Genomic DNA, 19,062 nt, shown 5'->3' on the forward strand with positions numbered 1-19,062 from the left:
TGACATTTGTAGTTCAACATAACACTTTCTTTTCATTATCCATGCTATATGTTTTTAATAGACAATACAGAGACTAAATTCTATGGATCCAAAAATCCAATTTCACTGAATTAAAAACAAGAGTACAAATTATATTCTATGTGAAGTATACTTTAGGCTGGGTAACAGTAAGTGATGACAGCTTTTATGGCACTTCTATGTTGACTTAATCACTTATTACTTTGAAGAAATTTTGGATTAGTGGGGTTTCAGATGTTGAAGATTTATTTATATACAAACACAGCTTACACAATGCAGGAATTTCACTGAATTTAAGCATCCATGTTTATACCTCCCAAAATGTATAAATATGTTAAGGTATGAAGTTGTGAAGGATTTGTTTGGTTTGTATTTCATCCTAGTGCAAAAGAAGAACTGAATTGGTCAGAAGCAGAACATCAACAACCGAATTAAAAGATTTTTGTAGCAACAGGACAGCCTCCATCCAAACTGTGATCATGCCTAGACATGTTTATGACAGCTGATAGGATTTCAGTCTAGTTGAGGCATCCCACAATAAACAAATGTTGCTATTAGTAGCCACGCTACATTAATCAATGGTGATGAGAAAAAAAATTAATCTAAAATACTCAGATCTCAATATATTATGGCTTTGCTCAGTTTCAGAAAACACTTATGGGAAATTTAAGCATAAATCCATATGTAATCATATGCTATTCTTTAATTGTACATTCAGCAATACAGTTGTTCAGAATTTTGTTTTAAAAAGCTGTGTGTACATGAATACAGAATATGAATTCTCCCAATCTCATTTTCTAGAATTGCAAAACTTTTTTACTTTGGATAATGAATTGAACAGTATAGTAAGAGTGACTTCTGTTAACTACATCACAATTTGAAAGAAAGATACAGGAAATTAATAAAGTCTGATCCTACCGAATAAAAACTCTTAACCGAAAACATTCTAAATCAGATTTATGATAATTCCAAGGCTTAAGTGGGACAACATCTTTTTAAGACCAAGCATTTGGGTATTATCTTCACACCAGACAATTATTTTATTTTGTGTTTTGCTGCAATCCCAATGAAACCAAATATCAAGTATGCATAATGAGGACAAGAAGGACAACCAGCTGGTAGCACAGAAGTCAAGTTAGGTGATTCTCAAACCTGCAACTTATCCCAGCTCCTGGCAGCTCTCCAGCCTAACAACACCTGGGATTTCCAAATCTCATTGCTCATTACAATGCATAAAAACATGAAGGGAAGATGTCAAGCAAAGACTGCTGTAATAGAAAAGAGCTACACATTCAGATTTAAAGCTGGAGAGCTGGCTTCAATGTTAGAACAGCTCCCGTGGACGTAAAAATAACATTGAGAGCAGAGAAGGTAAACAAAAGGTTATTTATATGCAGCCTTCAGAGTCATGTTAGCAGGTATGCAGAACTTAACACAGTAATATAGAGAAGCTGTATTTTACAAAGAGACAGCAGTTCAGTCTTGCTGGCAAACAGAACACTTGAGGTAAATCCACGTAAATCCATAATTCCAGATGTCATAAAGTGGGACTTTAGGTGAGACAAATAAAGGAGGAAAATGAAATCCTTTTACCTTTCTTTAGCAGATAAAATAGAGAAATTATTTTTAAATAATTCTAATCCTATTATGCTGCTAAAACCCATCAAAACTTTACTGCATACATATAAATACAAATACATATAAAGTACATATAAATTTTTTAAATTTTGAATACATATAAATTTTAAATCTAAAGTGAATCTCAGATCATAATTTTAAACAATCAGATACAAGATTCATCTTCAGCTTTCTGTGTCTGAAAACCATTGTACACATTTAAGAAGTACAAATGACAAAACAGCTTGTCTCAGAACTGGTTAACACCTAGAAAGAGCAGAAAAGGATGAGGGAGGCAATAAGCCCTATGAGTATGACACTCAGAAAACAGTCTATACAATTAAAATTTCCCAGGAAAACAAAGAGAAGAAAATATAAAGGTTAGATTTTGAAGTCAAACTCAATGACTGGCATAAAGCAAGGGTTTTAATATTTCTGTATTATAAAACCCAATGCATGCATTTGCTGTTTGATTTTCACTACTTCTGCCAAGGAAAGAAAAAAAAATGGGTGCAACTTTACAGTATAGGCAACATTAAAAAAACCAACAACCAATTGATGCTGAAAGAAATACAGCATACTCTGCTAATTTGAGACTGTATCCCCTGTAACAGATTTGTAAGAGAATGAAGATCATCTTCTTCTTTTGTTGGGGAAGACCACACACTTCCAGAAAAGTGTCTGTCACAATACACAAAAGAAATGTATCTGAAATTCATTTGCAATGCAAAGTCTCCATCAGAGAGGAGATAAGCTACTGGGAAAACAACTAGAAACCTGCATATTGAGGGAACACGAACAACAAATGAAAACAACTGTTTTATGGCACATATTTGATTAGTATTCATAGTTTAAAGAAAAAAATAGTGCTAGAATAGCAGGATGAAGAAAAGATCTTCTAACCAAAGAGACCGCCCCAAATGTAGGTCTTTATCTAAATCTATTTTTATAAAGGCCTACATCAGAGATAAGTTTTTTTGCAACTTGAAGAAAAGCATTATCCCATATAAGTGATGACAGATGGATAAAGATATCAAAAAAAGCTTTTAAATATACCTACTCAAAGAGCTCTATATTTCAATCCATGAACAGACATTATCAGGAATTTTCTATCTTCACGCATATAAAGAGGAATACTGCAGCATCTGGAGGGATGTGCAGTGAGGGCAAATTCCTAGCTAGGACTGTTAAAACAAGTTTTACTGAAACTCATGAGTCTTACAGATTAAAGACTATGCCGTCACAAGTCTGGTTGTGCATGGAATTACCTTCCAAAATATAAAATAGCTTGCTTGTCATGTCTGAAGTTCTGATATGGAGACATTTATATTCTCTCTAGTCATATTATCTCCCATTAATGTAAGGAGCCCTCTTTCTAAATATGATTATTGAAGTGAAAGAGTTTTACAGCTTCTATGCCTGTCAACTTTTACTTGCGGGGTACTGGAATTATCAATATGATCTGCTGGTGGTGGAGTACGAGACTGTTCTTTCCAGCTGAACTGACTCTGCCACCTTTATTTTGCTGACAGGACAGGACAACAGTCAGAGGCTTTCTGATGGGAAGGTCTCCAATTTTGGTAACACAGATACAACACATTAGAATCTTTACATATGAATCTTGAGTTACTTTGAAATTACACTTAACTTTATCTTGCTGTTCCATCCATGTTTATAATCTTCCTGGGGCTATAGTTTCATGAATACCGGCAGCAGAGCTGCCTTAAGTTCTGGATTTCACCCATAGTCGAACCACCAGTCTCCATCTCCACATTACAGTTTACTGCTTCTCAGCACTGCACATAAACTGTGGGACCAGACTGAAAAAATCAGTTCTCTGAATAGAGGAGATTAAAAATAGCTTCCAAAAACCGAAGGGAAGAAGGCAACTTTACACCACTGAAGTTAATGTCCAGTGAAACTGCATGTGGGACAGGGCCTGTTTGCCTGATCTTTCTAGGGTTTGAAAGAGGGTACAACAGTAAGGATCTGTAACAGGAGGGGACAGCTAGAAAAAGGTCAGGACACTTGTCAAAGAAGGGATGCCTAGCCCACAGTCAGTAATCAAGACCCATCTCCCCCATGGGACGCTCAGCTTGCCTAAACGCAACACTGATCCAAATCTTCTAATTATCCACGGATTCAAACTCATCTCATGGTTGGAAGTAGGACTCTCTGTTCTCAGATTCTCTGTCCCATGGTGCAAACACTTTTTGGTTCTGTGGTCCATCTTCAGCTCATTACTTGTGACAGCAGAAAGGTAGGAACTATATCCTAGGAGAACCTCCATAAACATCTGTCCACCTGCTGACTGGAATTGTATCTAAGTATTTGTATAACCTTAATTAATAGGATTACAGTCATATGCACATAAAATAGAGACAGGATATGTCCACATATGTAAATTGGAAAGACAGGTTAATGTTTAAGCAGCATTCACAGACAAATATATATAAAGTTTTGAGAGGCTAGAAATACTTTTAAGAAGACTTCCTTCACTGTTTAAAATTATATTATATTCAATTGTACTGTTTCACTTCTACACGTCAGTATTTCAACATTAAACTATACTTCAGCTGAGTACTTGGAGCACTTAGATTTGACAGCTTTGTAGTCAGTATCCATATTTGAGTGCAAAAAATTAAAAACAAAAATTTACTGGGAAAGATAAAACCCTGTGAATTCTTCTGAGGCTGGACTTACATCCAGCATTCCCCAAATGCAACATCAGTGAAAGTTATCTATTCATTGTTACTCTGAATGACTTCCAGCAAACCCTGAATAGCCTTGGCTGTGATCTGACAACATTCTTATCTATGGAAGGTTTTAATAAGAGCTACATTATATCATTGTTACCAATCACAGCTTGTACAATTCAGATCTTCTTAATCACTTGGAAATTGCTAAATGGTTTCTACAAAAATACCTGGAGAAACGTTATACTGAATAAAACTGCATTTTTAATGTATCTGTTACTGAGTAACAGCCATGCTTCTTCATAAAATTCAATCATGTGTGGTTACCTTAAGACAGAATAAGAACTTAAAACATTTCAAGAATATGGAGAAAAATGTTTGGGAAATCATTTTATATTAGAGGTAAAAAGACATTTAATGCATTTTTCTATATATCTAGGTTACAGCTGACAGTCTTGTGAATCTTTCTGTATTTCTGTGCCTGAGAATTAGCACCCTAGGAAGTATAACTGAGACAAGTTTTAAACTAGAAAACCTTGGAGTAATTCGTATGCCACTCACATGAAACTCAATCATCAATAGTTAATTATGAAAGGATGCAAGTCCCACCTGCCTTCCATGTCAATACATACTCAAATTTTATCTGACAAGTGAACATTTTGGTCTGGCCAGCAAAACACCTGCCTGCTTTCACCTCTCAGCACTCTTTGACTTTCAGATTTGCCTCCAAACAAGACAGCAGAATGGTGGTGTTTCTCCTTTGCAAACAGCCAGTTGTGACCATAAAATGCTTAGCTACTATAACAACTATCTCACATGATTTTATATGAGCAATTCAACCACTGACTTGTTATTTCTTCAGGAGCTGCATCATAAACACATCCGTGTGTAATTTAAGTCCTGTCAAAATTCCTATGCTTTTACATCATGACTCTCAAAGGAAATTTATCTGTAGCTAATGCCATAGTGTTGGTGACAGACCAGACACCCTGCTGAATAAAACATAATAGAGCTCTCTTGCCACAGTCATTGCTACTGAAAAGTTCCCCAGCATTACAGAGCTGAGGGATCAGTTACTAAGCCATAGACTCAGGGCTATTCTGAAATGGTCTCCAAAGGTTTATCTAAGCCACCCAGAGAGACAGCAATAGCTGGAGAAACTTATGACAAGGATCTCCAGAATACATTTATAAACTCTTTCGTGCATCTTTGTGCATCTTTCCCCTTGCCTTCCCCTCCCATCCATTCTGGGATTCAATTGCCCTGTAATGTGCAACCACATGGCTCAGCCATGCCAAAGCTGAAGATGCTAGGAGAAAATGTAACTTGATTTCCCTAATGAATTTAATAAAATATTGACCAAGTTTAACTTCAGTGAGGAGTAAGCCCATGACAAGGAACATAGTTTTGAGCTGAACAGGAGGAATTGGTTTAGCTTAATACACTTTCTGAAGTATCCTATCACTATGACAAATATGAGAACAGCTTTGTTATGTGTGTTACTGGTAAGAATCAGAGAGAACGAAGGAAAATGCAGCTTGAGGAAAAATGACCCTGAACACAGAAATCTTACATTTTAAATATACAACCAGATGGCATTAAATAAATCAGGAGTAAGGAAAAAAAGAATTTATATACAGCAAGGTAAAAAAGGGAAAGCATGTTTAGCACTATCTGCCAGAGATTCCCACAGCATTTTTATTCAGTGATTCTTTAATGTCCATATACCATTTTAAGAAGCTTAGCAGCAAGCAAGGGGTAAGGGAAATCCACTGTGACAATTCGCTTGTTTTAATGAAAGTTGTTCAGCCATCTTAGTATTTTCACCTTTACACTAAAAACCATTGCTTTCCTTTATACAAAAATGAAGTTGCTTCAGGCATGGTGCTGCAAACATAGCATAACTCACTATGTAAGGATATCTTTTCAGTTATAATATCCTTAGCAAAAGCAATAAAAAGTGAGCAACATACATTCCTTTGAATTGTAGTAGCTTACAGAAACTAGCTAACACAGGTGAAAGGTTTATAACTAAGCCAGCAGAATCTAGGCAGCAGCAATAGGTTTATTCAGCTCTGTAGTTATACACTTCTTCACATCTTTTGTATGAATTTCTGGCCTATTTAAATCCCACTTTAATGTGCTATAATCTCTTTCAAGACACTGACAATCATTGAAAGAAACTTCTCATGCTATTTGATGAAACATATGAAAAAGCTGTCAGCCCACAGCTTGGACAGGGGCACTCTACGCTGGGTTAGGAACTGGCTGGAGGGCCAGGCCCAGAGAGTGGTGCTGAATGGGGCTGCATCCAGTTCGTGGCCGGTCACTAGTGGTGTCCCCCAGGGATCAGTGTTGGGCCTGGTTCTGTTCAATATCTTCACTTATGATTTAGATGAGGGGACTGAGTCCATCATCAGCAAATTTGCAGATGACACTAAGCTGGGGGGAAGTGTCGATCAGCTGGAAGGCAGGAGGGCTCTGCAGAGGGACCTGGACAGACTGGAGAGTTGGGCTGATTCCAACAGGATGAGGTTCAACACGGCCAAGTGCCGGGTCCTGCACTTTGGCCACAACAACCCCATGCAGCGCTACAGGCTGGGGACAGAGTGGCTGTAGAGCAGCCAGGCAGAAAGGGACCTGGGAGTCTGGATTGACAGGAAGCTGAACATGAGCCAGCAGTGTGCCCAGGTAGCCAAGAAGGCCAATGGCATCCTGGCCTGTATCAGGAACAGCGTGGCCAGCAGGTCCAAGGAAGTGATTCTGCCCCTCTACTCAGCCCTGGTGAAGCCACAGCTTGAGTACTGTGTCTAGTTCTGGGCCCCTCAGTTTAGGAAGGAGATTGAGGTCCTGGAGCGGGTCCAAAGGAGGGCAACTAGGCTAATGAAGGGACTTGAGCACAGATCCTATGACGAGAGGCTGAGGGACCTGGGGCTGTTCAGCCTGGAGAAGAGGAGGCTCCGAGGAGACCTCATCGCTCTCTGCTACTACCTGAAAGGAGGTTGTAGCCAGGTGGGGGTTGGGCTCTTTTCCCAGGCAACTCTCAGCAAGACAAGAGGGCATGGTCTCAAGTTGTGCTGGGGGAGGTTTAGGTTGGATATTAGAAAGAATTTCTTCACCGAGAGGGTGATCAGACATTGGAATGGGCTGCCCCAGGAAGTAGTGGATTCTCCATCCCTGGATATATTTAAAAAGAGACTGGATGTGGCACTCAGTGCCATAGTCTAGTAACTGCAGCAGTAGTGGATCAAGGGTTGGACTTGATGATCTCTGAGGTCCCTTCCAACCCAGCCGATTCTATGATTCTATGATTCTTTACATTTGTATCTGGTTTTTTTTACAGTACAGAAGAAAGACGTGAAAGCTCATTTTAAACATACATACAGACTTTTTTCTATTTCTGATATTCAGCACTTATGACAAGAAAGTCATTACTTGTAATTCTCACTTCACAAGTAACACATAACTCTTAAGTTTCAGATTTATTAGGAAATAAGAATATTAATTGCATATATATATATATTTGTGTGTGTCCATACCTCATCTATTTTCTTTCTGGCACAGAAGTTCCACAGTGAAAATTATTCTTGGTAAGGATAATTACAGAGTTGCCCTAATCTTGGTGTCACAGCAGTCATAAATAAGTTCATTTTTTAAAAAAAATGTGTTTTCTCATAAGTTTTGTCCACAGAAACTTCTGTTTCTCAATGCAATATATCTGGTGCCCTCAAGCCAGCATCTAATGGAGAGCAAACTTTGTCACAATACCATCTGGAGGGCATAACAAGCTCCCCCAAGAAGCACAGTCTTCCTAGAACTGCAAACATGGAGAGTTGACAGGAATACTTCTCCTGGGCTGCTGCATTCTCATTTAATTTTAGACATGATACTGATATGAAAAATAATTAAAATCCATCACTAGAAGTCCTAATCAGCATGAAAATTATGGCAGTGTTTTCAAGATTGCTGTGAAAACAACTGCCATGACTGAAAAAGGAACAACATAATGCAAGTATTGTTGAAATCTCATGTCTTACATTTCAGCTTTTACACATGGAAGTCGTCATTCCAGACATTCAGTGACTCTGAATAAGAGGCAGAACTTACATATTAACTCTAAAATTGTAGCGAGCACCCTAAACCACTTACCTAACAACTCTTCAAACATCAGACCTACTCTGTGAAAAGGAAGTCAGGGAGCTAGGCAAACTGCAACAGCCTAGATTGAGAGAAAGGGGCAAGAGGCGTCTTTTAAGCCTTTCTAGCCTGCTTCAGCTAAGGAAATAGGTTTTATTGATGTTGCTCCATGAGTTCCAAGATAAAGAAAATTGTGTTTCTGAAATAAGAGTCTCAACAGGCTTTGTCATGACACTAGGTCTGCCAGGGCTGGGGAGCCAACACAAGTCCAGAGCTAAGCAAGTACACTAGGCAGAGCAGGAACTAGTACAGAACACATGTTTATAGACAAGATGGGTAGAAAGAGTCCACTGTAATAATTTATAGCTCCTATTAGATTCACTTGGACTGGTATCTGAATCTAGCCTGAAAATGAGTCTTCACTTTTCAGATGAAATACAGGAGGCCAAAAACCTTTACCACAATGTTGAATGAAAAGAAAATCATAACGAAACATATTGCTGCTCCAGTATTTAAAACTACCTGTTTCAATCAATTCACAATATAAATTTTTAGAGAGGAGTAAATTGTCCTGTTCTCAAACTGCATATACTAAAAAAGTCTGAGTGAGCTATGTTGTTTTTTTACAGGGACAGTATACTAATGTGCCACTTTTTTTCCCCTCATCAGCATAATACCTAATTACTGAACTTCATTCTTCAGGCAAGAGAACCCCTGCTACACATACAAGATAGAAAAGGCAGAAGTCACTATAGCATACTCGTTTTTCCCCCACACTTGAAACTTCAGGGTGAAGTGAAAACTGGGATTTCCATGAGCTGAATTTGAGATTATCTTTACTTAAATTTGTCATATCATTATTAATAAAACCATTAATTAATAATTAATATACCAGATACACTCAAAATTACAGAAAAGCAAGAAAGTCCTTAGTAAGCTTTCATATTTACTCAAATGGAGTCATTATGAATGTTAGCTCTATCTATGCTTATACGTCTATTTTGAAGATGCTGTTTAAACACTGCTTACTGTACAAGAACGCATAGGTGGACCATAGGTTGCATTAGCTCAACAGCAGTCATTTCCCTTTTCCACCGAAAAACAGTATACTTGAGCAGATTGAGTAATATTTCTGTGCTTTTTCAAATGTAGGGAGTATCAGCTTTATACCTCAGTTCTGAGAGAAAACACTATCACTTTCTCTTGGGTACTCTATTTAATTGGTGTAGACCAACTATGTTACCTACTTTCAATCAAACTTATCACAGTTTAGGACCAGCTGGTACAAACCAGGCCTCTGCTTGCTTGCCCCCTATCCCCACCATGGGCCAGAGAGGAGAAAATCCACTTTAAGGTTCGTTAATTGAGACAAGGATAGGGAGGTTTTAATTCCCTAACTACTGTGACAGGAAAAAAACAGGTTCAACTTGGAAAGGAAAAAACCTAATTTAATCTACAAGGAGAAAGAGAAACAAATGTTCAGATCTTAATACCTTCTCCCCCTACTGCTCCATTCTTCCAGGACTTAGATTACTTTACTCCTGCTTCTCCCTCAGTGGCACAGGTGGATGGGGAGTGGAGGTTTAGGGTCAGTTCCCCACACAGTATTTCTGCCACTGCTTTTCCTCCTCGGGAGGATTCCTCACATCTTCCCCCAGCTCCTCTCACGGGAGTGTGCTTCACAACCCCTCCAATATGACACCCTCTCACCAGGTGCAGTTCCTTAGGCACAGGCTGCTCCAGCCTGGGCTGCACTCAGAGTCACAGCCCGTTCAGGAACAGCCCCCTCCTCCAGCACATGGTCCTCCATGGCTGCAGATCCGCAACTGCCCCTCTCTGTTATCCCGCGCAGGCTGCTGCTTCACATCTCCCCACCTGTGACACTTCAGGGGCTACAAATCCACATTTACCCCACCGTGGTTCTTCAAGGACTGCTTCACTGTGCTCCTCCATGGGCTGCAGGGGCACAGTTTCCATCTATCTCACCATGGGCTGTGAGTAAATCTGCTCAGCACCCTTCCCCCTCCTTCTTCACTGACCTTGGTGTCTTTTCTCTGGCATTTCTCTCACTTAATCCTCTACACTGCTCTACACTTTTTTTCTTATATTTCTGCAGTTTCATTTTCCTTTTCTTAAATATGTTAACTGCAGAGGTACATCCAGTTTCCCATAACTGCTTGGCCTTGGGCAAAGGCAGGGCAAAGATTGGAACTGGGGAAGCTTCCAGCAGCTTATCACAAGAGCCACCCCTGTTGCAACCCCCCTGCTACCAAAACACCACTGCACTAACTCAAGACAAAACTAAACATTATAGGTATGATTTTTAAAAGGAAAACTTCCCTAGTTTAGGATGTCCTACTTGTCCTGGTTTGGGCCAGGATAAAGGTGATTTTCTGTCTTGTACTTTTGCTTTTAGCTAAGTCTCTTGTAAGCAGTTGCACTTGCTGAAATTAACAGCAAGTTTCTCAGACAATGTGTGCTTCTAGGACTGATAACACTTGATGTTTATAGTTACTCCTAGAGACTGGTGTACAGAGCCAAGGACACTGCTCAGTTCTGAGGAAAACTTTTACCCTCCAGAAGGAAGAAAGAAGTCCCATCTGCAGCCCTCCTTTGGGGAGGAACGGACAAGATAGATGCCAGAATTGACCGAACAGAGTATTCCATCCCATATACGTCATACTCAGTATAAATTTGAGGCATCACCAGGGCCAAGCCATGCTTCCGGCTGCCTGCCCTTCCTGCTTTTTCTGCTTCCCTTCCTTCACCCAGCATCCTGGGAGGATTCTGTCCGTTCCTCTGCCTGTGGTCCTGATCCATGCCAGCCCATATCTGTGTGTTCCTGTCTCCAGCTCCTGACTGCTGCCGACTCCAGGACTCCAGACTGGACTTCCCCAGGGCTGCCCTGCAGCCTCAGTGGTGACATGAGAGTTACTGGGGAAAAAGGGGGAAGGAATGTGGTATCCATTTTCCTGTATATTTGTATATATTTAGTAATTTTTCCTATTTATCATTACTTTTTCATTAAAGTTGTGTAGTTTAGTTTCCAACACATAAGCCTCTCTCCCTTATTCTCTCTCCTTTCTTTATCAGGGAGGAGAGAGAGATTAATAGAGCGTCTGTTACTTGGTTTAATTGCCGGGCCAGTGTTAAACCGTGACCCTACTGCAACCCAATCTTACTACACACTGGCCAAGGATTCACATGCATCCTTCTTCATGAATGCCACCTAAATCTACCTCAGTATCCTCAGCAATATTTTCTTTCTTCCAAACCCTTCTATATTTGTTTTTCCACCACACTTCTCTGATCTCCGCATGCTAGGTGTTTCATGGTGCCATCCCACACAAAGGAAGTAATTCTCCCAATATCCTAATGACATATAGCCCCTAAAAAGTAATAAAAACATAGTTCCCAAAGCCTATACAAGCACAAAGTTCGTTGTGGAGCAAAGGCCTAAGCTTTTTTTCTACATATTCTTCAAGACAAAGCTACAGTTACTGGTGTAAAAAGGTTTCAGCTGCTGGTCCAAGTTTCTGATGAACCCTCTCAACTGTCAGATCTAACAGATTATTAACAATCTTTACTAGTCTCTCTTCAACATAAAAGAGTTCAAAAGCTGGACATGGTCTAGATAACACCAGCGCCAACAATACTATTTTACACCAGAAATCAGTACTACTGTGCAGACGCTGATATTCATAAGAAAATATTTCTGGTCAAGAACTAACAAAAAACACAATCACTAGCAGTCCTGGAGAAGACAATCAGGGATGAGAGCTCTGCTCAAGCAGGGTGACATGATCTATAATGAAAACTACTGTAGCCACCGCTATCTAAAAAGTATTTTGCATTCATGCACTTTTAGGCATTTAACCATCTTATACCAGGTAAAAGTTGACAGTCGCTTGGTGACTCCTATGATTTCTGTGGAGTTTGTCCCTGTCAAAGATTTTATCTTATTGTTTAAATCTTATAGAAGGATTAATTTCACCTTTTAGCCATCTAAAAGCCAAAGACTAGTTTCCTCTCTCTATTGTCAGAAACACCTTCACTGCTACCTTTGCAGGGAGATTTTGTTTCTCCTGACTTGATATAAAGCGTATCATTTTCTGAAGGAATCTATGTTTCTTGCAAGGTAAAGAACTTAAAGTAGTTACTGCTGCTATAATTAAGTGCAAATGCCTTAGAGAAGAGCAGTTTCAAAAAAGCCCTGACATTTCCATGAAGTCTCCTGCAATCAAAAATCCTGTTGCACCCCCATAACAGCATGAGCCTCTATTTTTTCCTTTTATAAATTAATTATTTAAGAGCCAAGCTGATTTAGCTGAGTAAACAGTAGGAATTTGACAGTAGGAAGCTGTCAGATTTGGTCACTTTCATTTTACTGTGGGCTGCCACTGGCAAGAGTATGGCAAATATTTTAATTGTTGGAGAGGTTTGTTTTCTACTCACATCACAATTAAGAGGGGAGGGAAATCACTACATAACGAAAAGAAAACATTTCACTCAGAAGAGGATTATTTCCACCAGAGCCCATTCATGTCACCAAAGAGAGATCAAATTCCCCTTAAGAAACTTCCAAAACCACTTACAATGCCCATTATGAGCTGTATTATACTAATTACTGGAATTAATTGGCTTACAGTCTCAAATAATTAAGAGCAATACAGTAAATGCTAAGTGAAGGTTGCATTTTCCATTCTTTTGTAACATCGTACTATGGACTGATTTCCTACTCAGTGTTTCAGGTTATTAACTTACATTTCCTTTACATATATCAAAGCATTACTCTGAGAGAAAAAACCCACATTGTTCTTTCCTCTGGCTGGAGCTGGAATCTTTCCTCTGAAGCCCTGACCAGTTGCTCTTTTGCACTGGTCATGGCTTAGAAATTTAAAAAGAAAAAACAGCAACCTCAAAACAGAGGCTACAAAGGTCAAAGTGACATAATTTCTTCTGTGTACCAATGCTCTGTAACAGAAAAAGAGTCCTCTGTGTGAAGAGGCATTAGGGTGATTTCAAGTAATTGGTGAAAGAAAATAGCAGCTTTCAATGCTGATGCCTAAACACAGGTAATAACTCCAACTGAAATGCTCAAAGTTATTAAAATAATCCATGTGGAGCTGTCAGGTATTAACCAGCCATGGATCAACAGGATCTCATCTGGAGGCCACCAGGACCAGCAGCTAGGGGTCTTTGGGATACCCTGAGGCATTTTAAACAGTAACAGATAAACATGTTTAGCCACATGATCCATTTCCATGTGCCTTCCCTGTGCCCTTCCTCATTCCAGAAGCGTTATGTCTTATTCCCAGGGCATCTCCACTTTTCTATTCTTGATTCAGAACACTGTCTGATTCTCAACTCGTTCAGACTTAACAGAGTTTAAATGCACTTTCCCTCTCTCCTACAGGGCTGTGATGGATTCTCTCTCATTGGAAGAGACAGCAGTTTTCAGAGACTATGTACAGTTCAGGCAGACACTACAGCTATCATGTCACAAGAACACTATGAAACTTTACAGTCCTCGGGATGCTAGAGATCAAATCAGATAAACATTTTTTTAAATTTTCAGGTTGGCAACCTCTTAATCAAGAAACCAAACCGGCAATCATCGTCAGCTACTGCAAATTACTGCTTTCATTTTAGATATGAAGAAGGAAAAATGAGCTATCTTGCTTGGTTCAATACAGCAATTCCAGGTCAGAGCTGGATGGGTGGTAGGAAGAGGCCTCTTTGCTAAGAAGAAATACAAAGTACAAGGGCAGGAATTCTAAAAGTTTTAGCAGAACTAAAGCAGAGAATGCGGGCAATATAGCAGAGGTTCATCCTGGAAGGAGCAGCAGAGATAGGAGGAAGGACAAACAAAGGGGAAGTAAGAAAGCAGCAGCAGAAAAAGAGCTGATGATCAAGTGAGGCAGATGGCAATATTGCAATGAGCAGGCTAGGAACACATCAAAGAGTCAAGGTAATAGTAAGGCAGTTAAATAAAAATGAACAGTTAATCATTAGCGTTCACAGCCAATCACTTGGCCATCCTAGAACAATATCTCAAAACTTCTATTCTGGGCCTGCAATGCCTCACACAGCAACAGGCAGCAGCAGTCTCACCAAAATATTCACGTTCAACAGCCAGGGAAGGGAGAAGCAGTACAAGAGTTTTGTTATATATAGTTTGTTATACAGCAAATTTACAGAAAAAAAAAAGCTTACCATAAGTCTGGGGGGGAAATAAAGTCACATTTTACCACTATAATGCTCACAAGAATTTCTGTATTTATAAATTAAATATTGATTTACAAGAAGGTTTCACCAGATTCCACACAGTTCTCAATAGTAAAAAGCTGACAAGAAGGTCCCTTGTCAAGGGGACTTTGCAGGTCTCTTTTGTACCAACACACATAGCCCAGCATACAGCATTGACACCAATAGTGTATCACTCAGGAGCTCATACAGCACCTGAATAGTAAGCTGGTCAGTATTTCAGCATCAGAATTATTTGAAATAAAAAAACAAGCAAAAAGAACCCCTGAATTTTCAACCAAAATAATTGCATTCGGTTTAGTTCAGTCTTGATAGAACTGGATAATACATGAAACAGTATTTTTCTTTTTTAAAACCTTTACCCATGAAATAGAACATTTTCTACAAAACTGACACTGTCATTAAAAAGTTTTTAAACTACATTCTTCAATGTGCACTCACACTTGAAGACATTTCACATTTCATTTACAAATCAAATGCAAAGCCTTGAAAAATGTCTCATAAGAAACATTCTGATTTGTCTTAATACTTTGATGAATACGCAGTCCTTTGCAGTAGTAACAGCAGCACATCAGGTGACAATCTCAATGCTTCAGAGGGCATGGGCAAATTTTCTCTTATTAAAGCACCCTCCTGATGTACACTCCTCATACTCCTGTAGCTAATGTTTTTTTGTCCCTTCCTTCAGAAAATTCTTTAGTACTACTGCAAAATCACTATCAATGAAAGACTACAGTATTTTCATTTTCAGCCTATTAACCTGCCTGACTGCTGTCCCTAACCTTCCATTTTCTAATTAAAAAAATAAAATGCACTCCTTCAGGTTAAAGACACTACTGGCACATGCTTAAACTTAGTCATCTTACTGTTCTGCTGAACTGGGAACAAAGATACCCGTGTCCATAAACAAATAAACTTTTCAAAACATGGTAGAGGTTTGAAATATTCCTTGTTATATTCAGTTTAAATAAATTTAACTTTATAATAGCATAACAAAATTTATAAACCATTTCTTATGATGTCATTATGGAACAACTGAAGTTTTCAAGATGTTTTTTTATATTAACTCAACAGTTTTAGAACAAATATTTGATGAAAAAAACCATAATTTTACCTGTGACTGTTTCTCCTGTTCTGTTTTAAAGGGAGCCAAGATGGAATATATCAATTTCTGCTGAGATCACTTTAAAAACTGACACAGAATAATGATAACCCATAAAGCACATCAAGCTGAAAGACTGTATGTCTACAGAGTCATAGGATGGTTTTGGTTGGAAAGGACCATAAGATCATCTAGTTCCAATTGCTCTGCATGCACAGGGATACCTTCCACTAGTTCAGGTTGCTCAAAGCCCCATGTAGTTGTTGCAATTGTGAAAGATATCCCGAAGTAGATACATTCATTTCTGCCTGCTTCTCCCTGGCATCCTCAGTAAACTACCTGAAGTAATGATCAGAGTCCCCCTCTTAGTCCTTTATTTCCAATGGGAAGTTTTTAATTGTTTTTTCCTCTGGAATTTTTGGCACCTGTAAGTCTCAAACTTCCTTTATGAATCATTATCACATACTTGAAGCCAGGTATGAAAAGATACAGAGGGACTGATGAAGATGTCATGTTTAGTCCATATGCATATTTTTCCATCATAATTGCAACCCATCATTTAAGATGACAAGAAACAAATGCCATGCCATTCTTATATAAAAAAAAAATACCCGCAACACCCTCATCTAGCAACATCAATTACTTGATCTATCTCCTACACTGTTAGCTGCAAGACTAATAAAGCTACTCAGCAGGCAAGGGTTTTAATGAAATAGACCTTGAGTTCCTGGGCACATCACCTGTGGTTCTAAATCTACCACTCTGGATCAAATACAAGCTCTCTTCCTGCTGCTGAGTAATAGACTTTACTGGATCTTGATCAAACATGCTCAGAAGGAGGGAGGGTGTAATAATATGGTGTAAAGTATTGAGGTGTGTAGAACAGTTGAGTGTGATTAAGAGGAGAAAGAAAAGAAACTATTTACCAAGTAATAGAAACGGACAGCTTTTAACAGTTTGGTCACTTGAGCAGCAAAAATAGTTCACAGCAATTCTTTCAATAAACAAAAATACAACTAATGTATTAATCATTAATAAATCAGATAATAACCATCATAAAAAATACTGCCTTGCAGTTAGAGATTCTCAGTTTCCACAAATGTTTTCAATTCTGATCCTCATCTAAGGCTGAGGCATCAAGATACAAATATTACAGAACACGTATCTCCCAGTGGTTATCTAATGAAAGTAAGTACCAAAATAAACAGCATAAAAACCTCCACCCATTTATCAGTGAAAGGTCTCAAGTTCTTTTCCAATTGCCTAAGAAGTTTAAGCAAGGTCTGCTTCCTACGTCTTTGTGTGCAAGGCTAGAGGGGATAATTTGGTTTCCCTTTCTCTTCAAGGAAGGGATGAAAAATTCCTTACTTATTGATCCTTCCAAATTAACCCAAACATTCCTTACCCTTTAAATCTAGTGCATTCCAGTCTTAAATTCCTTTTAAAAAGTTGACTTCATCTCCTGTCACTGGGTGAACTTTATGTTCTAGGGTAAACCTTACCTAATTTTGGCAGGGAATAGGGCACTTTAAAATAATCTTCATAAAATTCAATAAGTCTCCTTGTAATATTTAGAGCATAGTCCCCTGATCCTCTTCGGATTGCATCAGGCCTTGCGTACAACCGTACCTGTTAAAAAACAAAGCAAAAGACTGATCAATATCTACATTTTAAAACTACCTGCAGAAGTGAAATACCCTAAGGTTGTGACGTGGCAGGATCAGTCTCTTTATCCCAAGCCTGACTGTTGTACATCTGCCACTATGTCATAGATGAAAACCAGAACTTCCACAAGCAAGGCTACCAAGTTGAAAAGTCACAACCTCCTACTTGTGTTGCCAAGTAAAAGACTTAACACTCTGTGCATCAAAATAAATATTGAAAGAAAAACACTTACACATGTTTACTAGAGATACAATGGAAGAGTGGATTAGTGAATGGCTCTCTGCCTACACCAAGTGTAGGCAGGATGCAGTGGTTCAGTAGGACAGAAGTTCATGGTTATTAAAGGTACATTACATCAAGCCCTGAAAGTATTAGTAGACTGTGGAGGAAAAAAAAGCAAACAAAAAAAATTATCTTTTTTTTTTCTCTGGCAGCAACACAGTTACCCTCCCTGAGCTTTGGAAGACTGCAAAAACAACCATTTATAAACTCATTCATGTACACAAACAATTAGCAATTCTGAAACCTCAACTACTGCTTCAGGCCTCTGTTTTCAGAAAGCAGTAAATTAAAGCTATTTATACCAGCCACAGTCTGCTATCTTCAATATGAAACAGCTCACACATTTGACTACATGGAGCACCAAAGCAAACCTAATTTACCTTATCATTCAGTATCCAAATGTGACCAGCTTCCCTCCCAATCAAGGAGGCAGCAGAAATCATCACCAGTTTAGTCATTATACCCTGTCCTTACAGTCCTTAAACCTTCTTAGTGCAAAATAATGAAAACATAGAGCTAACAAAAACAGCTAACCAAGAAAGGGATAGAAAGGAGAGCCACTTTTTGCTCTCCCCCCTCATGTGCTCTCTCATTACAGTGGCCAACAGGGAAGCCGCTTGTGCTTTGAGGCTGTGGCAGAGTCTCTCTCGCTGCAGTATGACTTGATACAAACATCAGCCCTAATAATAATATCTGACTCGTTGATACTTTCTACATCCCAGGTAGGATGCTGACAAAAGCAGCAGGGCAGAAATTAGAAAATACCAAAGGAAACTTGAAGCAAGAATAGCAGTTTTGACATGTTGCTAAATGCTCTATCCTGGACCAAGAAAAGCCAGTGGGATTTTTGGCTTCAGTAAAAGCATTACCAGGCTTTACTGCTCTTTTCCTGAACCAGTTTAGTTACTTGACTGGAAACAAGGTACCTCATTACACTGTACCTGTCAATTCTGCATTAACCCACTGTCTCTTTGTTTTCAGTATGCGGTAACAATATTCTACTTTGTTACTACATCCATCTTTGCAATTTTTATCTTTGTATCATATTATGGGCTCACTGCACAAGTACACAGTTACATTTGCAGCACAATCTAATGAGACATGTAATAAAGCAGACTTTTCATAATCACCACCTGCAAGCATATAGACCATTATCTGAACATTTCCAAGGCACTATCCATGTTTACAGCTTTCTTCCAAAGTTAACAGTGACACAGACATTAAATGTTCCCTTATCTGCTAAACTAAAAGTATTTTTTATTAAATATATACTTAAAC

The 19,062-nt window shown here is 38.8% G+C and overlaps 1 protein-coding gene across 1 annotated transcript in view; it reads right to left on the reverse strand.

Moving 5' to 3' along the window:
* The window catches only part of TRHDE (thyrotropin releasing hormone degrading enzyme), a 186,745-nt gene that overhangs the window by 130,486 nt on the left and 37,197 nt on the right, over window positions 1-19,062 (reverse strand). The window contains exon 3 of the mRNA XM_030462736.1: window positions 17,340-17,466. Within this exon, the coding sequence (XP_030318596.1) occupies window positions 17,340-17,466 (127 nt within the window). The remainder of the gene's footprint in view (window positions 1-17,339; window positions 17,467-19,062) is intronic.

This window comes from Calypte anna, chromosome 1, assembly GCF_003957555.1.
Source record: "Calypte anna isolate BGI_N300 chromosome 1, bCalAnn1_v1.p, whole genome shotgun sequence".
NCBI lineage: Eukaryota > Metazoa > Chordata > Aves > Apodiformes > Trochilidae > Calypte > Calypte anna.